General features: G+C 40.8%; 1 protein-coding gene and 1 long non-coding RNA gene across 2 annotated transcripts; one reads left to right on the top strand and one right to left on the bottom strand.

Annotated features, from left to right (window-relative positions):
• Positions 1–8118: 8118 nt before the first annotated feature.
• Positions 8119–11141, bottom strand: LOC131695976 (uncharacterized). Its single transcript, XM_058984509.1, has 3 exons — positions 10851–11141; positions 8218–10307; positions 8119–8155 (listed from the first exon to the last, which is right to left on the bottom strand). The coding sequence occupies exons 1-3, from the start codon at positions 11139–11141 to the stop codon at positions 8119–8121; spliced, it is 2418 nt and encodes an 805-aa protein (XP_058840492.1).
• Positions 11142–16365: 5224 nt separating this feature from the next.
• LOC131677844 (uncharacterized) lies at positions 16366–17013 on the top strand. The gene is made up of 4 exons (XR_009303438.1): positions 16366–16436; positions 16511–16694; positions 16756–16855; positions 16912–17013. It is a non-coding gene; the product is annotated as an uncharacterized LOC131677844 (long non-coding RNA).
• The last annotated feature ends 341 nt before the right edge of the window (positions 17014–17354 follow it).

Genomic DNA, 17354 nt, shown 5'->3' with positions numbered 1-17354 from the left:
CACTTTTTCGGGCCTCCATTTCACGTAATCGGTTCCGCGATTTTCTTCGGTTCCTTCTGTTTGATGACGGAACATCGCGTGGCGAACGATCTAAAAACGACAAAGCAGCTGCGATAAGAACACTTTGGGACCTATTAAATCATAATTTGAGGAAAGGTTTCCGTCCATACGAAACTTTAACGGTCGACGAACAGCTTTTCGGATATCGCGGACGAACCAGATTCACCCAGTACATGCCCGCAAAACCGGAGAAATACGGTATTAAAATTTTCTGGGTTTGTGACGCCAAAACATCATATCCCTTGCAAGGTCATATTTATACCGGAAAGCCATCGGATGGACAACGGCAAACGAATGTTGGTGAACGTACAGTATTGGACCTAGTCGCTCCGTACAAAAATACAGGCAGGACTATTACAATGGACAATTTTTTCACAGGTACATATTCAAATTAGTCAGATTTCTAGATGCTTTCAGCGCCCTCATGCATGCTTTTTTCAACACTATATTCGCGTTGTTCACTTTTTAGGGTATAGCTTGGCAAAAGTTTTGAACACCTGGAATCTAACGATGGTTGGAACGGTCAGAAAAAACAAGCCGTTTCTTCCAGCAAACATGCAACCGCATAAAAACCGAAAGCTGTATTCTACAGAATTTGCATTCAACAAAGAAGCTACATTATGTTCATATGTGCCCAAAAAAAATAAGGCTGTTGTTATGATATCAACCATGCATACAAATGCTGAAGTTGACGAATCTCCTGCTGCCAAGCCGGAGATAATTAAGTTTTATAACATGACAAAAGGTGGAGTGGACAATATGGATAAACTATTGGCTGAATACACTGTTCAGCGCAGGACGAACCGTTGGCCTCTCGCAATGTTTTACAATATGCTGAACATTGCTGGATTGGCTGCTTACATAATTTATCACGAACATAACAAATCACTGATGTCAACGAATAAGCGCAGGAAATTTTTGCAGGATCTATCGGTGCAGCTATGTATGCCGTCTATTGAAACAAGAATGCAAAATCCGAATGTGATGGCCAAATATTTCACGCAAACGGCTATTGAGCATGTTGTTGGAAAAAAACTTGCAGATCAATCTATAAATGAGAGCTGCAACCCAACTGAACGTGACCAAACGGGACGGATTCCACAAGTTGGTATCTGCGGAATATGCAAAGGTGAAGAAAACAAACGAAGAAAGACTAGGAAAATCTGTCATTCATGTTTGATACCAATTTGTAATGCACATTGCAGATATTTGTGTTCTGATTGTTGATTTTTAATTTGTTTTTGTTTATTTTTATTTGTTTATGCATTTTTTTTTAAAAATAACATGAATTCATCAGCTTGTTTTTAGAAATAAACCGGCATACATAATAGTGCCAAATGCTGCATTGAAATATAAATTACATTCGGAAAAAATGTGTAACTTAAAATTTTTGGGTCGTATGTACTCAGATGATCTCATAACGTCAAGAAACATTCTTCTGAAATAATTCCAAAGATATTGACAACAATATTGTTTTACTTTCATTCAAATCGTATATTGGAAACTATTTGAAAGTAGATCGCGATCGGTGGTCCGACGAAACTTTGCCTTAGAGGTTGGAGGTAGGTTCAGCCCGCGGTGGCTATGACTCGATATGAGGATAGACTAAGTTGTGGTTTTATTTGAAAGTGCACATTAAAAATACTCTTGACTTGTGTTCCTACTACCCAATTCTCAAACGAATATTTATATCAGACTAGCTCGCGCTTTTAGCAATACTCCTATGGCCGGCTGTTTGGAGTTCAAATTGCTGTAGTTTAGGGAAAAACTAAATCACTCTTGATGGCCGGCTATCCTGAGTTTAAATACAAGAAAAATCATAACTAAATATCTTTTTGCTCTGAGTATACGTGTACTCGGAGATTAACCATCCCACCGCATAAAACATATTCATTTTGTGGTCGCATTGCCTGCTTGTGGCGAATCCTAGACCTGTACCTGTCCTTCAATCCAACTCCGTAATATCTATGGAAGCGTCGCTGAGTCGGGGGCCTTCCTTAAGTAGGTATTACATCAACATTTCCTACCCTATCCTAAGTATCGGTGAAGATGGTCGTGGCCGGCAATAACGATTCTCATGCTATTGGTTTACTGAACTCATAAGAGATAAAGTTCATTCCCGATCATCTATCTCACAAGCAAGATGAGTTGAGCTACCTATAGGCAACATGATAATCGTTAGTATGCAATCTACGAATAGCACCGTGCTTCGCAACGCAACGCAACGCATTCAAATCGTATATTCGAAACTAACGGTCCCACGAGAACCTGCTCTGGAATGACCGTCCCATCCAATAGTTCCGAAATGATAAAAAACAATCCCTTGAGACAATTCCAAGAAGTTCAACACCCATATTGACAGTATTCCATTCAAATCAGTTTGCGGCCACAAACGGCCCCACGGGAACCCGTCCCGGAATGACCGTTCCGGGGTGGTTGTTGGATGATTCCATAACGGTAAGAAGCAATCTCTTGAAAAAATTTGTAGAATTTTGAACTCATATTGCTAAAATTGTACTGAAACTCACAAATAATATTCCACCATTGAACGTTCTCCTGGAAATCCGGGTTCACGGGAACCAGATAAATTTTACTGATCTTTTTATCAGAGTACAAAAAAGTAGATGAGTTCCTGATTCCAAAACGTCCAAAAGTGTCGAAATCGGTTGGAAATTGCCTTAGTTATTGGCATTTCAGTTTTGTGGGTACCCGGGTACCCACGTCGGCCTGTTCCGTAATAAAAATATTCAGGAGCCCCTCCTCACTCCCCCCCTGACTATATCAACTATATTATTAACCCAAAACCTTGACTTAGTGAAGTTCTAAGATGTCACAAAGTTTCAATTTCGTACTATGGATGTAACATAGGAATTTCGTTAATTGAAACCTGAAAAGGTACCCGGGTACCGCGTCGGATACACAACGGTTAAATAAAAATATAACGCTAACGGATACTGTTAAATGGGAGGTTACGTATTATTCTTCGAAAATAACAGTTCCTCGTTTATTATATTTGGCAAAGATTAAACTTGAGCGCGATATTCTTAATTCTATACAAACATCGATCTGCCGTTCTACGCATAACTGTCCCATGTATATAGGGAAACCCATAGAACATGGGACAAATATGCTTATAACGGCAGCGATGAAAAGAAAGTAATATCAAAGGGTATTACAGCCGTGGAAGCTCTTAATCCAGATTTCTCTGCCGATTTAAGACAGCACAATGATGGCTTGACCTTCATAAATCACATTCGATGCTCACCAAGTTACTGGTCATCGCAAAAAAAAGAAATTGATGGCAATTATTAGGCAGATAGGAAAGCCAACAGTTTTTCTAACCGTTTCTGCTGTTGAACCCTGTTGGCCTGAGTTAATACAAGGTTTAGTGTTGAAAACAACGGGTGAAAATATATAATTGACTTCAGCTTTGAACCTACCAGCTGAACAAAAGTATAAGCTTATTAAAGAATATCCAGTGTTCACTGCAAGATATTACGATAATAAAATAAAACAACCTATGAGAGTAATTAATCATAAAATGGGGATTTTTCAACCATTTCAAGTAACAGATCATTATCTACGAAGGGAGTTCTAACAAAGAGGTTCTCCTCATGATCACATTCTTCTGTTTATCAATGGAGCTCCAAAATTGGACCCAGAAAATACAACTAGTTTTGCGAAAGTAATTGAGTTTGTAGATAACTTTATAACCTGCGAGTATGATGAAAATAATCCATTCTGCAAATATTTGCGCCACAGGCACACCGACACGTGTAGCAAAGGTAGAAAAAATATGCAATCTTGTAGATTCAATTTTCCAAAAATTTTAATGCGAAGAACAATGATTCTCGATCCTTTAACACACGTCAGGAAAACAACTGAAGTTAAACAAAATTTGGCAAAAATCAAAAATCTAATGGAAGTCTTTTACAAAAACAAGGAACGAGTGAATAAAGAATTCAATGATATTTTAAATGAATTAGGGATGTCGGACGAAGATTATATTACTGCATTAAGATGCTCAATTTCGAAGGTGTCCTTGTTTTATAAAAGCAGAAGCTGCGAAGTTGATATCAATACATATAACATTACATTACTAAACTTAATGGAATCAAACGTAGATGTCCAGTATGTTATTGATGAATACGCGGTTGCTAAGTACTTAGTAGATTATATAGCGAAAACAGAGGCTGGTTTGTCAAAAGGATTAAAAGATCTCCAAACAAAACTGAATAAAGGTGACCGCAATTTACTTGAACGCTTTCGATGCATCGCCAATAAGTTTCTAAATGCCAATGTTCTCAGCTCCCGAAGCAGTATATCATTGCTTAGGGACAAGTCTTTCAGATACATCAGTCGATTTACAACCACCAAAGACACCGGTCACGAAATTCTGCCGCTGTCTGAGCCAGCGCAAAACGAACCACAACACAGTGTGTGCATTGTCTTAAGAACAAAGGAAACCGTTCGATCTACTTTTACATCTGCCAAAGTCCCTCTAAACAAGAGTAACAAACGAGCAAAGTGAACGACAGTTAGTGCGTCTAGAACAAAAGAACCATTGTATGTACTCCTGCCATCATGAGTGAATTTGATGAAAAAGCGCTGCTTCGACCCAACACAGCGGTTGTTGACTTGAAATTTTGTTCTACGCGACCGAGTCTGCGTGAGCTGAAACATTTTCTGAAGGTGAACATGAAGCTTAGGCTTAAGGACGTCACCTATCTTCAATATCATCATCTGCGTAGTGCAGTATTGATATTATTCACCACATTAGAACAAGCAATGAAGTTCGCTTTACAGAACAACCTGAAACACGTGATTAAAAGTGGCAGTGTTGAAATGAAGATCCCAGTGTACATAGAAAATAATTTTATAGATGTGAGACGAATGATTTATCACCGTGTACTCCCCGTGAATCAATTACAAAATACATGTCGCAATTCGGAGAAGTGGAATCCGTTACACCTGATACTTCGAGAAACTTCTTCCCGGGTACGGTGTTCTTGTGGTTAGGATGCGAGTGGAAAGACCTATTCCCTCCCACTTGACCATACAATTCAATTTTAATGGAACTAACATTAAACACGCTATGCACCCACGAAGGGCAGACACCTACGTGCAAATACTGCAACCAGACGGCACATTATGGAACACCTTGTGCGGAAGATGCTGAGGAGAATGCATCACAGCCAATTCACCGCACATCTTCGGAAAACCAATCTGAAACATAGACTTCAATACCATCACCAGAACCACAAACGGTTACCAATTTTGTGGCAGCTGTTACCAATTTGAGGAACATCTGATCGTGAACATGTAGACACCATAGACGATGATGACATCGACAGAAACAAAAAAAATGATCGACCCACAAGATGCACTAGGCGAGCAGACAAATGGTACCTTACCACGAAAGAAGATCTCCCCACGCAATAGAAAGTTGCGTGGACGAGACCCGAAGGATACTTCATAATATTTGTTTATTAATTTTATTTTTACATATTGTAATAATTTAATAGCCCTACGGCTCCGTAAAGTTACCACAATGAGCCGTGTCAAATAAACGAAATACAAAAAAAAGTCTTTCAGATACAAGTAGGTCATGTATTTTCATAAACACAAATCAGAAGGAAGAAAGGGTAGTATTTTTGAAATCAGTTAAAGAACTCGAAGCTCTGCATCCCGATTCCGAAGATATAGTTGGAAAGCACATTATTACTCACTATTCAGAACGTAGAGCTTTATCGGATATGTACCTAGCGGAATATGCAGCTTATTAGGAAGCAGAACAATTTTAACTCTGAAGCTGATGCGAGTGATAATGGCGTATATCAAAAACCAACGGAAGATGTACATCGCCGTAAAAAAGCACGAATTATACGTTATGTTAGATACAGAATTGATGAGGATCCAGATAACTATTTTCGAGATCAATTATTATTATTTTTACCATGGAAAAATTAAGAAAAAGAGATTGAATCAGTTAATTGGAAAAGTGTGTATGAAAATAATATTCACACAATTAACAAAAATCGTTCACAGCTTATTGCAATACCGGGTGATTCTTTGGACAAGGCAGTGGAAGAATCTACTAATAACCGGCAAGATCTTGATGAAGCTGAAATAACTGATTTTGATCAAACTGATCGAGATCAAAATATCGACATTTTAATTCAAGGTGGCATTGAACGGCCCGTTTGTTTACCCCACTCCGTTAAAAATAGATGTACCAAAGCTATTTGATACTCTCAAATCATTGAATCCAAGGCAATTGTAAATTGTTATTGATCGCGCTAAGTGTCCTACGTTGTGGTTTTTTAGCTCACCGATTTGGACAGCAACGCAGCAAGCAGCAGCTGAACACCGCAGCAGATGGAACAGCAAGCAGCACTTTGAAGAAGGGCAGGAACCACGAAAAACTACACGGTAAGTACTAATTTTATTAACCACTTTTCTTTTATTTTGCAGGTAGTGTTCACAGTTCGACGGTCGTAATCAACTGAATTTATTTTTCCCTATTACAGCTGTTACTATCTATGTATAGGTGACGAAATGCATAGGAAGCAAAATGCCAATGCTACACGGCTAACGTATATGAGTGGGGTTACAAAGTAAAACCTACACCGTTATCAGCTCCCTTTAGTAACATCGCTAAATTTGTACGGTTAATCTAAACATTGCCATCCCCTTGAAATGTCATTTCAAAATAAACAAAATTCACAAGAAAAAATTTCAACTTATCAACTAGGTGAGTATACAAAATTCAATTTCTTTTTTTCAATTTTCATTTTCAGGAACCTCGGATCGTTGGGCCGGATGTTGGTTGGTGGCCAGCGGATCATCTTCTTCGTCGTTTGCAGTAGTAGCAGGATCAGACAGCAGGCAAATTTTGGTGATTGGGCGGGTGATAATTCCCCGAGCAGTACGCAGCGTTACAACACGTGTCATTCCATCCGGGCCGGGTGAAGTGGTCAGGATTCGGGCGAGCGGCCAACGTATTGGCTGCTGCATTTCATCGACGACAATAACCATTCGACCGGGAAGCAAACTATCGTTTCGTTGGTACATCACGGTGTCTTTCTGAAGCTCCTGGAGGTATTCGGTGCGCCAATGACACCAAAATTTTTGGACGTGCAGTTGCAGCTTCTGGTAGTGATCCAGTGGGTTGACAGGGATGTTCCGATGGTCTGGGTCGGGCAAGGCTAGCATACTGGTTCCGATCAGAAAATGCGCAGGTGTTAGTGCAGCTAATTCATCGGGATCGTCCGACATAGGAAGCAGCGGCCGGGAGTTCATCAGTGCTTCGATCTGAGTGAGCACAGTGCTGACATCCTCAAATGACAGTCGAGACGGACCGAGCTGGCGGTGGAGATGCTTTTTAGCTACTTTAACGGCAGCTTCCCATAGCCCGCCGAAATGGGGCGCTTTTGGCGGAACTAAGTGCCAAGTGATTCCTTCGTCAGCACAGGTGGATGTGATCTGTTCGTTTACTTCCGAGTTTTGAAGCATGGCAAATAATTCCGGTAATTCATTTTTAGCTCCTTCAAAGTTTTTGCCATTGTCTGAGTGGATGTGTGCTGGGCGACCACGTCTGGCGATAAAACGACGAAGCGCACATAGGAAAGCCTGAGTGGACAGATCGCTGACGAGCTCAATGTGGACGGCTTTGGTGGCGAAACAGACGAACAAACAGATGTACGCCTTGGAGATGCTGCGCGTTTGTGGATCGGCTTAAGGTACAGCGGGCCAGCGTAATCGAATCCAACGATACTGAATGGACGGCTGGGAATAATTCGGTGAACGGGTAGCTGCCCGATGTGTTGATGAGCAGGCACTGGATTAAGGCGAGCGCAGCGGAAGCATTTACGCACAGTGCTACGTGCTAGGCGACGACCGTGCAGTGGCCAAAACTCTTCGCGCATGGCTGATAATAGCAGTCGCCCACCGGCGTGAAGCATTTTTTCATGATAGTTCATGGCAATTAAACGTGATAGGGGATGAAAGCTGGGTAGTAGGCCGGGATGTTTCATTTGGTAGGGTAACTGTGCTAGTTTAAGACGGCCTCCGACCCTCATCACTTTCTCCTGGTCTAGAAACGGACTCATTTGGCGTACATGTGAGCGTTTTGATATAGGTTTCCCCCTTTCCAACTCTTTTATTTCAGGACTAAATTCATCTTGTTGAGCAAGGCGAATCAGGGTAAGTTTGGCTTTGGTAAGTATTTCCACAGACAGTGATTTCGCAACAGGTTCTGCGTTGGGGGGAGGCTGAGTTCTGGCCTTGGCGTGGGCGTTCAACAGAAAGCGAAGGCAGTAGCCTGTAACGTGTAGTAGGCGGGTGTATGACGACCAACGGAGAAACAATGCATTGACTGATGGAACTGACTGTACGGTAGCTACGATGTGTCGAACTTCTAGCATTTCCTCGGCCACACTTGGCGGGTTAGAGCTGGTCCATTCTCGATCCGGTAGAAGAAGCCAATGCGGTCCTTCCTTCCATAACGTGCTAGCCAGGAACTCGTCGACCGACATACCCCGGGACACCAAATCGGCGGGATTCTCGATACCAGCAACGTGCTTCCACTGACAGCCACGAGTGAAGTGCTGCACTTCCGAAACTCTATTTCCCACAAAGGTTTGCCATGTGTTTGGAGATGATTGGAGCCATTGGAGAACGATAGCAGAATCCGACCAGAAAATGGAAGCAGAAACGTCAATATCGAGAGCTCGTTTGACTCGATCGTGGAGATGAGCGGCCAAAACTGCAGCGCAGAGTTCCAGACGTGCGATAGTCAGTCGTTTTAGCGGAGCAACACGGGACTTGGCGGTAAGAAGTTCGATTTTTATGTTTCCTTGTTCGTCTTGGCAACGGGCGTAGGTGCACGCGCCGTAGGCTAGTTCGGACGCGTCGGCGAAGGTATGCAATTGCATGGTGGAACAAGGTAGAAATGCGTAGCGACTTACTCTGTGCGCGGTAATTTTCGGCAATTCGTTGTGATACTTTTCCCAGTTAACACGAATATTTTTGGGAACTGGATCATCCCACTCAATTGGTAGTAGCCACAACTGCTGCATAATGATTTTGGCCCGCACAACAACGGGCGCAATCAGGCCGATGGGGTCAAATAGCTTGGCAATAGACGATAAAATTGATCGTTTGGTGGGCGGTTTGCCGTCGTGTTGCACTTGCGAATCGAATCGAAGAAAATCTCCTTCTGGTTCCCAAATTATTCCCAGAGGTTTCACCGTTTCATGGGGGGTGAACTCCAGAGGGGATTGAGTGCCGATTTGGTCAGCGTTTAATCCGTGTAGGACTTCGAGTCGATTGGAAGTCCACTTGCGAAGAACAAATCCTCCCTTCTCAAGTAATTCGCTGATTTCTTTGCGTAGGCGGATGGCTTTTTCGATCGATTGCTCCCCGCTGATGAAATCGTCGACGTAAAAGCCTTTCCGGAGAGCCCTGCTGTCGAGGGGATAGGACTGACCTTCATCGTCAGCTAGCTGTAGCAGTGTACGAGTTGCCAAAAATGATGACGGAGCTAACCCGTAAGTAACGGTAAGTAAGTCGAAGGTTTGCACTGGTTGGTCGGGGGAAAATCGCCAGAAAATTCGCTGCAGTGGAACATCATCTGGGTGCATGAGGACTTGTCGATACATTTTCGCTATGTCACCGACTAAAGCAATTGGGTACGTGCGAAACCGTAGCATTGTGGTAAGTAGCTCGTCTTGAACTACTGGACCAACACAGAGGGCATCGTTGAGGGAGAAACCGGTAGATGTTTTTGCCGAACCATCGAACACAACACGAACTTTCGTCGTGGAACTCGCTTCTTTGATGACAGGATGGTGCGGTAAGTAAAAAGATTTGGAGCTTTCGGCGCCAGTTGTTTTGGTCAGCTGCATATGGCCAAGGTCGAGGTATTCTTGCATGAAACGGTGGTACTCTAGTTTTAGGTCGGAGTTTCGTTCCAAGCGTCGCTCCAAATCTTCGAATCGTCGCAATGCGCCTACCTTAGACTCGCCCAGCATATCGTCAAAGTCAGGTTTTCGAGGAAGGCGAACCATGTATCGTCCATCGGGGTTTCTGGCGACCGTCGCTTGGTAGAGGGTTTCACAACGCCTCTCTTCGATGGAGTAGTTGTCTTTGGTTGTCAGTTCTTCCATTTTCCAAAAACGCTCCAGACTTTCTTCCAAGGAAACCATCGATACAGTTACGATACTGCTGGGACTGGAAGATACTCTCTGTGTTGGAAGAATTGAATCAGCCGAACCCGCAACGATCCACCCAAAAACGCTGTCAACTAGGAGTGGGAGATTGCCATGCAATTATATGCGTGCGGCATTCGGGAAGAAGGAGTAAAAATGCTTAGCTCCGAGCACCATATCGATCGGCTGGCTCTTGTGGAATGTTGGATCCGCGAGAAAGAGTTCCTTTGGAATTCTCCATTCGGCTATGGAGACATTATGCGATGGAAGATTGGCCGTCACTTTATCCATTACGAGGAAGCTAACACCACAAGAGAAAGGTTCCTTCCTTGAGCTGACTTGGGCGTAGACAGATTCGCTAATGACTTTCGACACTTGTCCGGCCCCTTGGACAGTAACATTGACGGGATGCTTCTTTAAGCGGAGAATACGAGCCATGCGGTTGGTGATCAGATTTGGCTGCGATGCGCTGTCCAGTAAAGCGCGTGCAGGGTGATGCTGCCCATAAGCATCGACGACGTTGACGATGACGGTCAATAAGAAAACATTTTCACGAGGTTGCTAAAGGGAAGCACTAACAATCGAAACATCTTCAGCAGCAGCAACAATGGTTTGCTCGGAGATTACGTTAGTAGACGACGAAGTAGCCTTGACAGCAGGCTCGATGGAATTAATTGAACGAGAAGTCGCGTCGTTGCTGAACTTCTTTGGGCCGGCGGTTGGGCCCGTATGCAGAAGAGTATGGTGGCGCTGGTTACATTTTCTGCAATTCATATCACAGGGACATTGACGTACCATGTGATCTCCTCTCAGGCAATTGTGGCACAATCGCTTCAGATTTACAAATTGCTGCCGATCATTCACAGACATACTATTAAACTTGCCACACCTTGCCAGAGAATGCGATTGGCTGCACGTGGGGCACTTGAACGACGGGCTAGCGGTGGATGCGCAGGACGACAAACGAAACTGGGAATGCCTCCGGAACTGACTGGTGGACGCACCGTCATTAGTCGCACTTGTAGATTGATGGTGATTAACGTAGATCGATTCCAACACGCGGGTTCTACGCTGGAGAAAATCGATCAAGCAAGCAAAATTCGGGTTCTGCGTTGTGGATGCGTGGTCCTCCCAGGCCTTCAGAGAGTCATCGTGTAGTCGCGTGCACAATAAATGCTCAAGGATGGTGCTCTAGGCATCCGTCGGTTCTCCCAACTGGTGAAGAATCTTCGTGTGTCTCTCGAACTCATCTACCAATCCGTGAAGCGTTGCTGCAGTCTCCTTCTTCATGCGTGGGATGTCGAAGAGTGCCTGAAGGTGTCGCTTCTTCAGTAGATATTCGTTGGAATACCGTCCCACGAGAGCTTCCCAAGCAAGAATATAATTAGCGGAGCAAATTGCGATGGATTCGATCAATTGAGCAGCCTCCCCCTTGACAGCTGCTTTCAAGTAATGGAACTTCTGAATAGGTGGAACATCAGCGTTGTTGTGGATTAAAGCCAAGAACGTATCATGAAAGGTCAGCCATTGCATATAGTCGCCATCGAACTCAGGAAGCGAAATAGTAGGCAGTTTAATGCCAGAGAGAGCGGAAGTAGCATGCGGGGGTCGGGGGTTACTAGCGTTACCAGGAAGTGCAGGCAGTTTAGTAATTAATGAAACCTTTATTGTAAAAAGCCGGGGTTCGAAATCAGCACGGACTGCATCATGTTGTGCCCTACCTTCTTGATCTGTCGCTTCAGTTTCCAGCTCGGTTTGAATTTCCTCCAGAGCAGCCAAAATGCTGTTTAAATGCTCAAGCCTCAATAGTACCTGAGGTTCGTCCCGCTGAGCGTTGTAGTCCACCAGAAATGCCTCAGCCCGACCCAGAGCGCCAATCATCGTAGCTCTCCTTGCAGTCAGCTGATTAATTCGCTGGTTGTCAGCCATCTTGACCAGCAATAAGCGATCGAAAGAACGGTTGTGGTTCGAAAATGCGTCGATCTTCTCCAAAGCAATCAATGCCTTGAATTTTATATCCAAACAGGAACAGGCTGGAACTCGATCAAGAATTCCAAAAACTTGATCCGAATCAGGAAGCTATATTGTTCGCAGATACACGCTACAATGGCTGCAAGTCGTATAGAAGAAAATGGCGCTAGATGGCCGAGTACCGTAGGTGATCCTCGAGTCTATTCAATACACTGCGCAGGGGCCATAGAGATGGGCGGTCACGTAAGTATCCCTCGAGTGGATCGTAGAGCCAGTATGTGCACTGCTTCGCAAACTACCGGATCCGAAAAACTGCCCTCGTCGTCGACCGTCGAAAGAATTCCAAGAATTTGATGAAGCCTTCTGCCTGAAGGTATCAGGCCTTGTATAAATATATTCCAACAGGTGCTTGAAGATAGCGATGGCGACTCTCAGATATCCAAGCGGGAAAATAGACGGCGTCTACAACGGCGACTTCAAGAATGTCCGGCGAGACAAAGTTGCTGTTCAAACGAATCGGCGATGGCGGAATCGATCGTTTGCTAATGGCGATCCTGGTCACGGCACCAATTATGATCGCGCTAAGTGTCCTACGTTGTGGTTTTTTAGCTCACCGATTTGGACAGCAACGCAGCAACGCAGCAGCTGAACACCGCAGCAGATGGAACAGCAAGCAGCACTTTGAAGAAGGGCAGGAACCACGAAAAACTACACGGTAAGTACTAATTTTATTAACCACTTTTCTTTTATTTTGCAGGTAGTGTTCACAGTTCGACGGTCGGAATCAACTGAATTTATTTTTCCCTATTACAGCTGTTACTATCTATGTATAGGTGACGAAATGCATAGGAAGCAAAATGCCAATGCTACACGGCTAACGTATACGAGTGGGGTTACAAAGTAAAACCTACACCGTTATCAGCTCCCTTTAGTAACATCGCTAAATTTGTACGGTTAATCTAAACAGTTATACATGTTTATAAATGCTTTAAGGTCGGACAATTACCACTAAGAATATTCCTCTCTGGATCAGCTGGCGTTGGAAAAAGTATGGTAATTTCTACTATTTTTCATCTCATAACCTATCATTTGGAATATTCGATTACAATAACTAAAGATCAAAACCTGGATTCCCTGAAGGTATTACTATGTGCATTTTCGGGGAAGGCAGCGTTTTTAATCAGAGGAAATACGTTACATTCAGCATTTGCGTTACCTTTGACAGAAAGTGCTAATATGCCAGATTTACCAGTGGATGTAGCAAATAATCTAAGGCAACAATTACTATACTGTAAGTTGATTATTATTGATGAAATATCAATGGTAGGTAGTGCAATTTTTTCTAGAATCGATACAAGATTGAGACAAATTATGGGCTCTCATGAAAGTTTCGGTGATTTATCATTGACTGTAGTTGGTGATTTTTTGCAACTGTCACCTGTTAAAGATGCTATAATTTTTCAACCACCGAAGTATAGTTTGAATTCTCCCTTTACGAACTGACTGACGTAATGCGTCAAAAAGATAACCTAAACTTTGTTAATGCATTGAACAACTTTGCCCGTGGTGTGATGACCGAAGAAGATATATGTGTTATCAAAACAAGGGAAGTTGATGAATCTCAGGTACCTGATTGTGCCATTCGATTGTACTATACAAACTCAGATGTTGAAAAATTCAACAATATCAAGATATAGCAGTCCATAGAAACAGCAATACCATGTGTCGCTGTAGATATTATTATAGGAAATCAAAACCAACAACATAGAGCTAAAAAATTGAAACTTTGGAAAGAAAAACCGACTAAGGATTGTGCTGGTTATCCTTATATGCTACGTCTAAAACGAGGAATAAAGTATATGATCACTGCGAACCTGGACGTTTCAGATTGATTGGTCAATGGTGCTACAGGAACGCTTAAATTCGTACATTGCGATGCTGGAACAAGCAGACCGAAAATTGTGTTTCTTGACTTTAGGTCGAATATCGTTGGTAAAAAAAGTGCGCCAACAGTACATCGACTTTACGACAAATAATTCAATTAATAGCTCTTGGACTCCAATCACAAGGCGAGTCTACAACCTCACAAATTATTTTCAGATAGATTATCAAGCCATGCGTGATCAATTCCCATTGGTTCCTTGTGAGCCCTTACAATTCACAAAAGCCAAGGGCAAACGTATGAAAATATTTGCCTAGATTTTCGCAAATCTGGTAACTTAACTCGACAATTAGTTTATGTAGCATTGAGCAGAGTAACGAAACTGTCCGGATTGTCAATATGGGGAACATTTCCTGGTAACATGAAAATTAATAATACTATAAATATCAGCTTAAATGAAATGAAAAGATTAAGATTAGAACGAGAGCTATGTCTTTCATTTAATAATTTAATGAAAGCACAAGGGTTGGTAATAGCATATATTCAAATTCTTACGGAAAAATCTTGGGCATGTCTTAGCAGATAAATGGTGTTCAAGATGCGATGTATTGATATTTTCCGAAACATGTACAAGTCCAAGTGATCAAATTATGATATCTGGCTACGAATTGTTTTACCGATGTGACATTTCGCATCAGTTTCATCAAAAAACAAATATTTCCAAAGGACTTATGTGTTTTTCCAAATATGGAATTCTTATCGACAACATAACAACGAAAATTGTCTTCAAATTTTACCGAAAACATAACTATCATAGTCATATTGATTTAATTTATTTCACGTGTTATTTATTGAATATTCAGAACCCAATTATAAATATACTCAAGGCCGTGATTCGATATTTATTAGTGATGAGTTACAAAACGCTACAAACGAAATGGCTTGTCTGTCAATACAATGCAGTGATACTCAAACTAATAGATCAAGTGCTACTAGAAGAGTTCAAGAGTCATTTTTTTCGAATGAAACAACAGCTAGTCCGGATCTTGATTACATACAATCGTTCAATTCTTCTCTGTTTCAAAACCTACAACAAAATCTTTTAGAAATACTGGAAAGTAACAGCATGAATTCTGTCGTTATTGTATGCATTGAACAAAAACTGTTGTTATACAAACGAACCCTTGATCTAACTTGTAATTATTTTAAAAATGTGCCACGTACAATATTCCACAGTAAACGCGACAAACTTCATTCAGAACAAATTTTATGTGATTTTCATGAAATCCCAATCTCTGGAAATGGCAATTGTCAATTTAATTCTATTTCTTATGCAATACACGGCAACGAAAGCTTTTCTCAAGATCTAGCTTTTCAAAGCGTACTTGAGAATTTTGAACTTTTTCAAGGATTAGGTCCAAGATTAGAATCGGAGACTTTGCCGGAACTACTAAGAACTTGTTGCGATCTAAATCGCTGGGGTAATATGGACACACTTTTTGCTCTGAGTTTCAAACTGGAGCGAAAGATATTTATTATCCAACAAAATGAGGAAGTCAATGTTTCTTTGATTCAACCTTATACAGTGTATTCAGCACCAATAGTATTACACCTTCGAAATGCGGGTACTGATTGTATTCATTACAATGTGTTGCTACCACGAGATGTAAAAAGGTCATTCACAAACATTCATTCGAAGTATAGTTTGCAAAATACTCTAGAGGATATAATGCGAAATACATAAATTCGAATTTATTTGACCGCCACATTGCTATTGTTCGTGTACCCTACATGAATATAATGCGAAAATAAAACATATAATGTTTATATTAAGTGGTGTTCTGACGCGACGTATGCTATTGAGTCGGATTTAGGCCTAATTTGTGTACCGTATCATCATTTTGACTTTAATCTCCTAAGAAGTATTCATACAACCTTGTTTTTAAATAAGAACAATATAAGATCAATATAATGAATACATCAAATTAAAAGTGTTGTATCGGTACATCCATAAATAACTTCTCACGTTACCTGGTAGCAATAGAGAAGATTCGATTAATGTCATGGTATGAAAATTTCTGTTTGAAAATTTTCACAAAATTGATGACTCCACGCGTTCGATAAAATTAGTATTTATAATAATTTAGATTTTTTCTTGCAATGCATCATGTGAGTACATATTTTCATCAATTATCAATCTTCTAATCAATTGAAATGTTTCATGTTCTTTCTACAGAAATATGGCACAATTAACCGAGAAGGATATGTGGAAGAAACTACAGGATCTTCAGGACATTGTGTTGGGTAGAAAGGTGAGCTTGGGCTAAATTATTTTGGTAAGATGTTGTTAATAATTTGTACATAATTCATATGTTGCTTGCAATAGGAAATGGACATTCAAGAGGCGGATGTAGGACCAAGCACCAAGGACGATGGCAAGTACAACGATGATGACAAAGAAAAGAGGGACGAGGAGAAAAAACCAAAGAATAAGAAGTAGAATGTACACAAAACGTCAGAAAAATCGCCAAGGAACTAATGAAACTAATAAAAACGTCCAGAAAATTGCAGTAAGATTATATTGTTCTTTATTTCGTAACAGACCCTTTTGTATAATAATAATGCTTTCAGATGTTCAAGGTCCAGAAAGTGAAGCGGATGTGCGCTACACTCATCCGTGTGGCTGATGATGCACTATCTTATATCGACAAGCAAAATATTCCTGCATTTGGTAAGATATAAATCTTGTTCTAAAGCATTAAAATAATAAATCTTTTTTGTTTGCAGTATGTCTCCAGCTGAAACAGAACATCAGCACGCAGGTTGACACCGTCAACGCAGAAATTAAGAAAAAAATAATCTAAAGCTATTAATACTAATATAAAGAGCAAATAATAATAATAATAATAATAATAATAATAATAATAATAATAATAATAATAATAATAATAATAATAATAATAATAATAATAATAATAATAATAATAATAATAATAATAATAATAATAATAATAATAATAATAATAATAATAATAATAATAATAATAATAATAATAATAATAATAATAATAATAATAATAATAACAATAATAATAATAATAATAATAATAATAATAATACTTATAGTTTAAATATATTAAATGATATAAATAAAAATAATCATCTAAAAAATTGTTCTTTTGTTTCAAATCAAAGCTCCACCGAAAGCTGTCCTTTTCCAAATACAACAT

This window comes from Topomyia yanbarensis, chromosome 1 (assembly GCF_030247195.1).
Source record: "Topomyia yanbarensis strain Yona2022 chromosome 1, ASM3024719v1, whole genome shotgun sequence".
Lineage (NCBI taxonomy): Eukaryota > Metazoa > Arthropoda > Insecta > Diptera > Culicidae > Topomyia > Topomyia yanbarensis.
The sequence above is the reverse complement of the archived record's forward strand: the minus strand, read 5'-3'. Positions and strand labels throughout refer to the sequence as shown.

Excerpts from the sequence above, each read along its gene's own strand:
- LOC131695976 (XM_058984509.1), bottom strand. The coding sequence starts at position 11,141 with ATGTCTGTGAATGATCGGCAGCAATTTGTAAATCTGAAGCGATTGTGC. Across the intron at positions 10,308-10,850 it reads CTGCTGAAGATGTTTCGATT|AGAGTATCTTCCAGTCCCAG; the intron begins GTTAGTGCTTCC and ends CTTCCAACACAG. Across the intron at positions 8,156-8,217 it reads TTTAGTCCTGAAATAAAAGA|ACCAGGAGAAAGTGATGAGG; the intron begins GTTGGAAAGGGG and ends GTCCGTTTCTAG.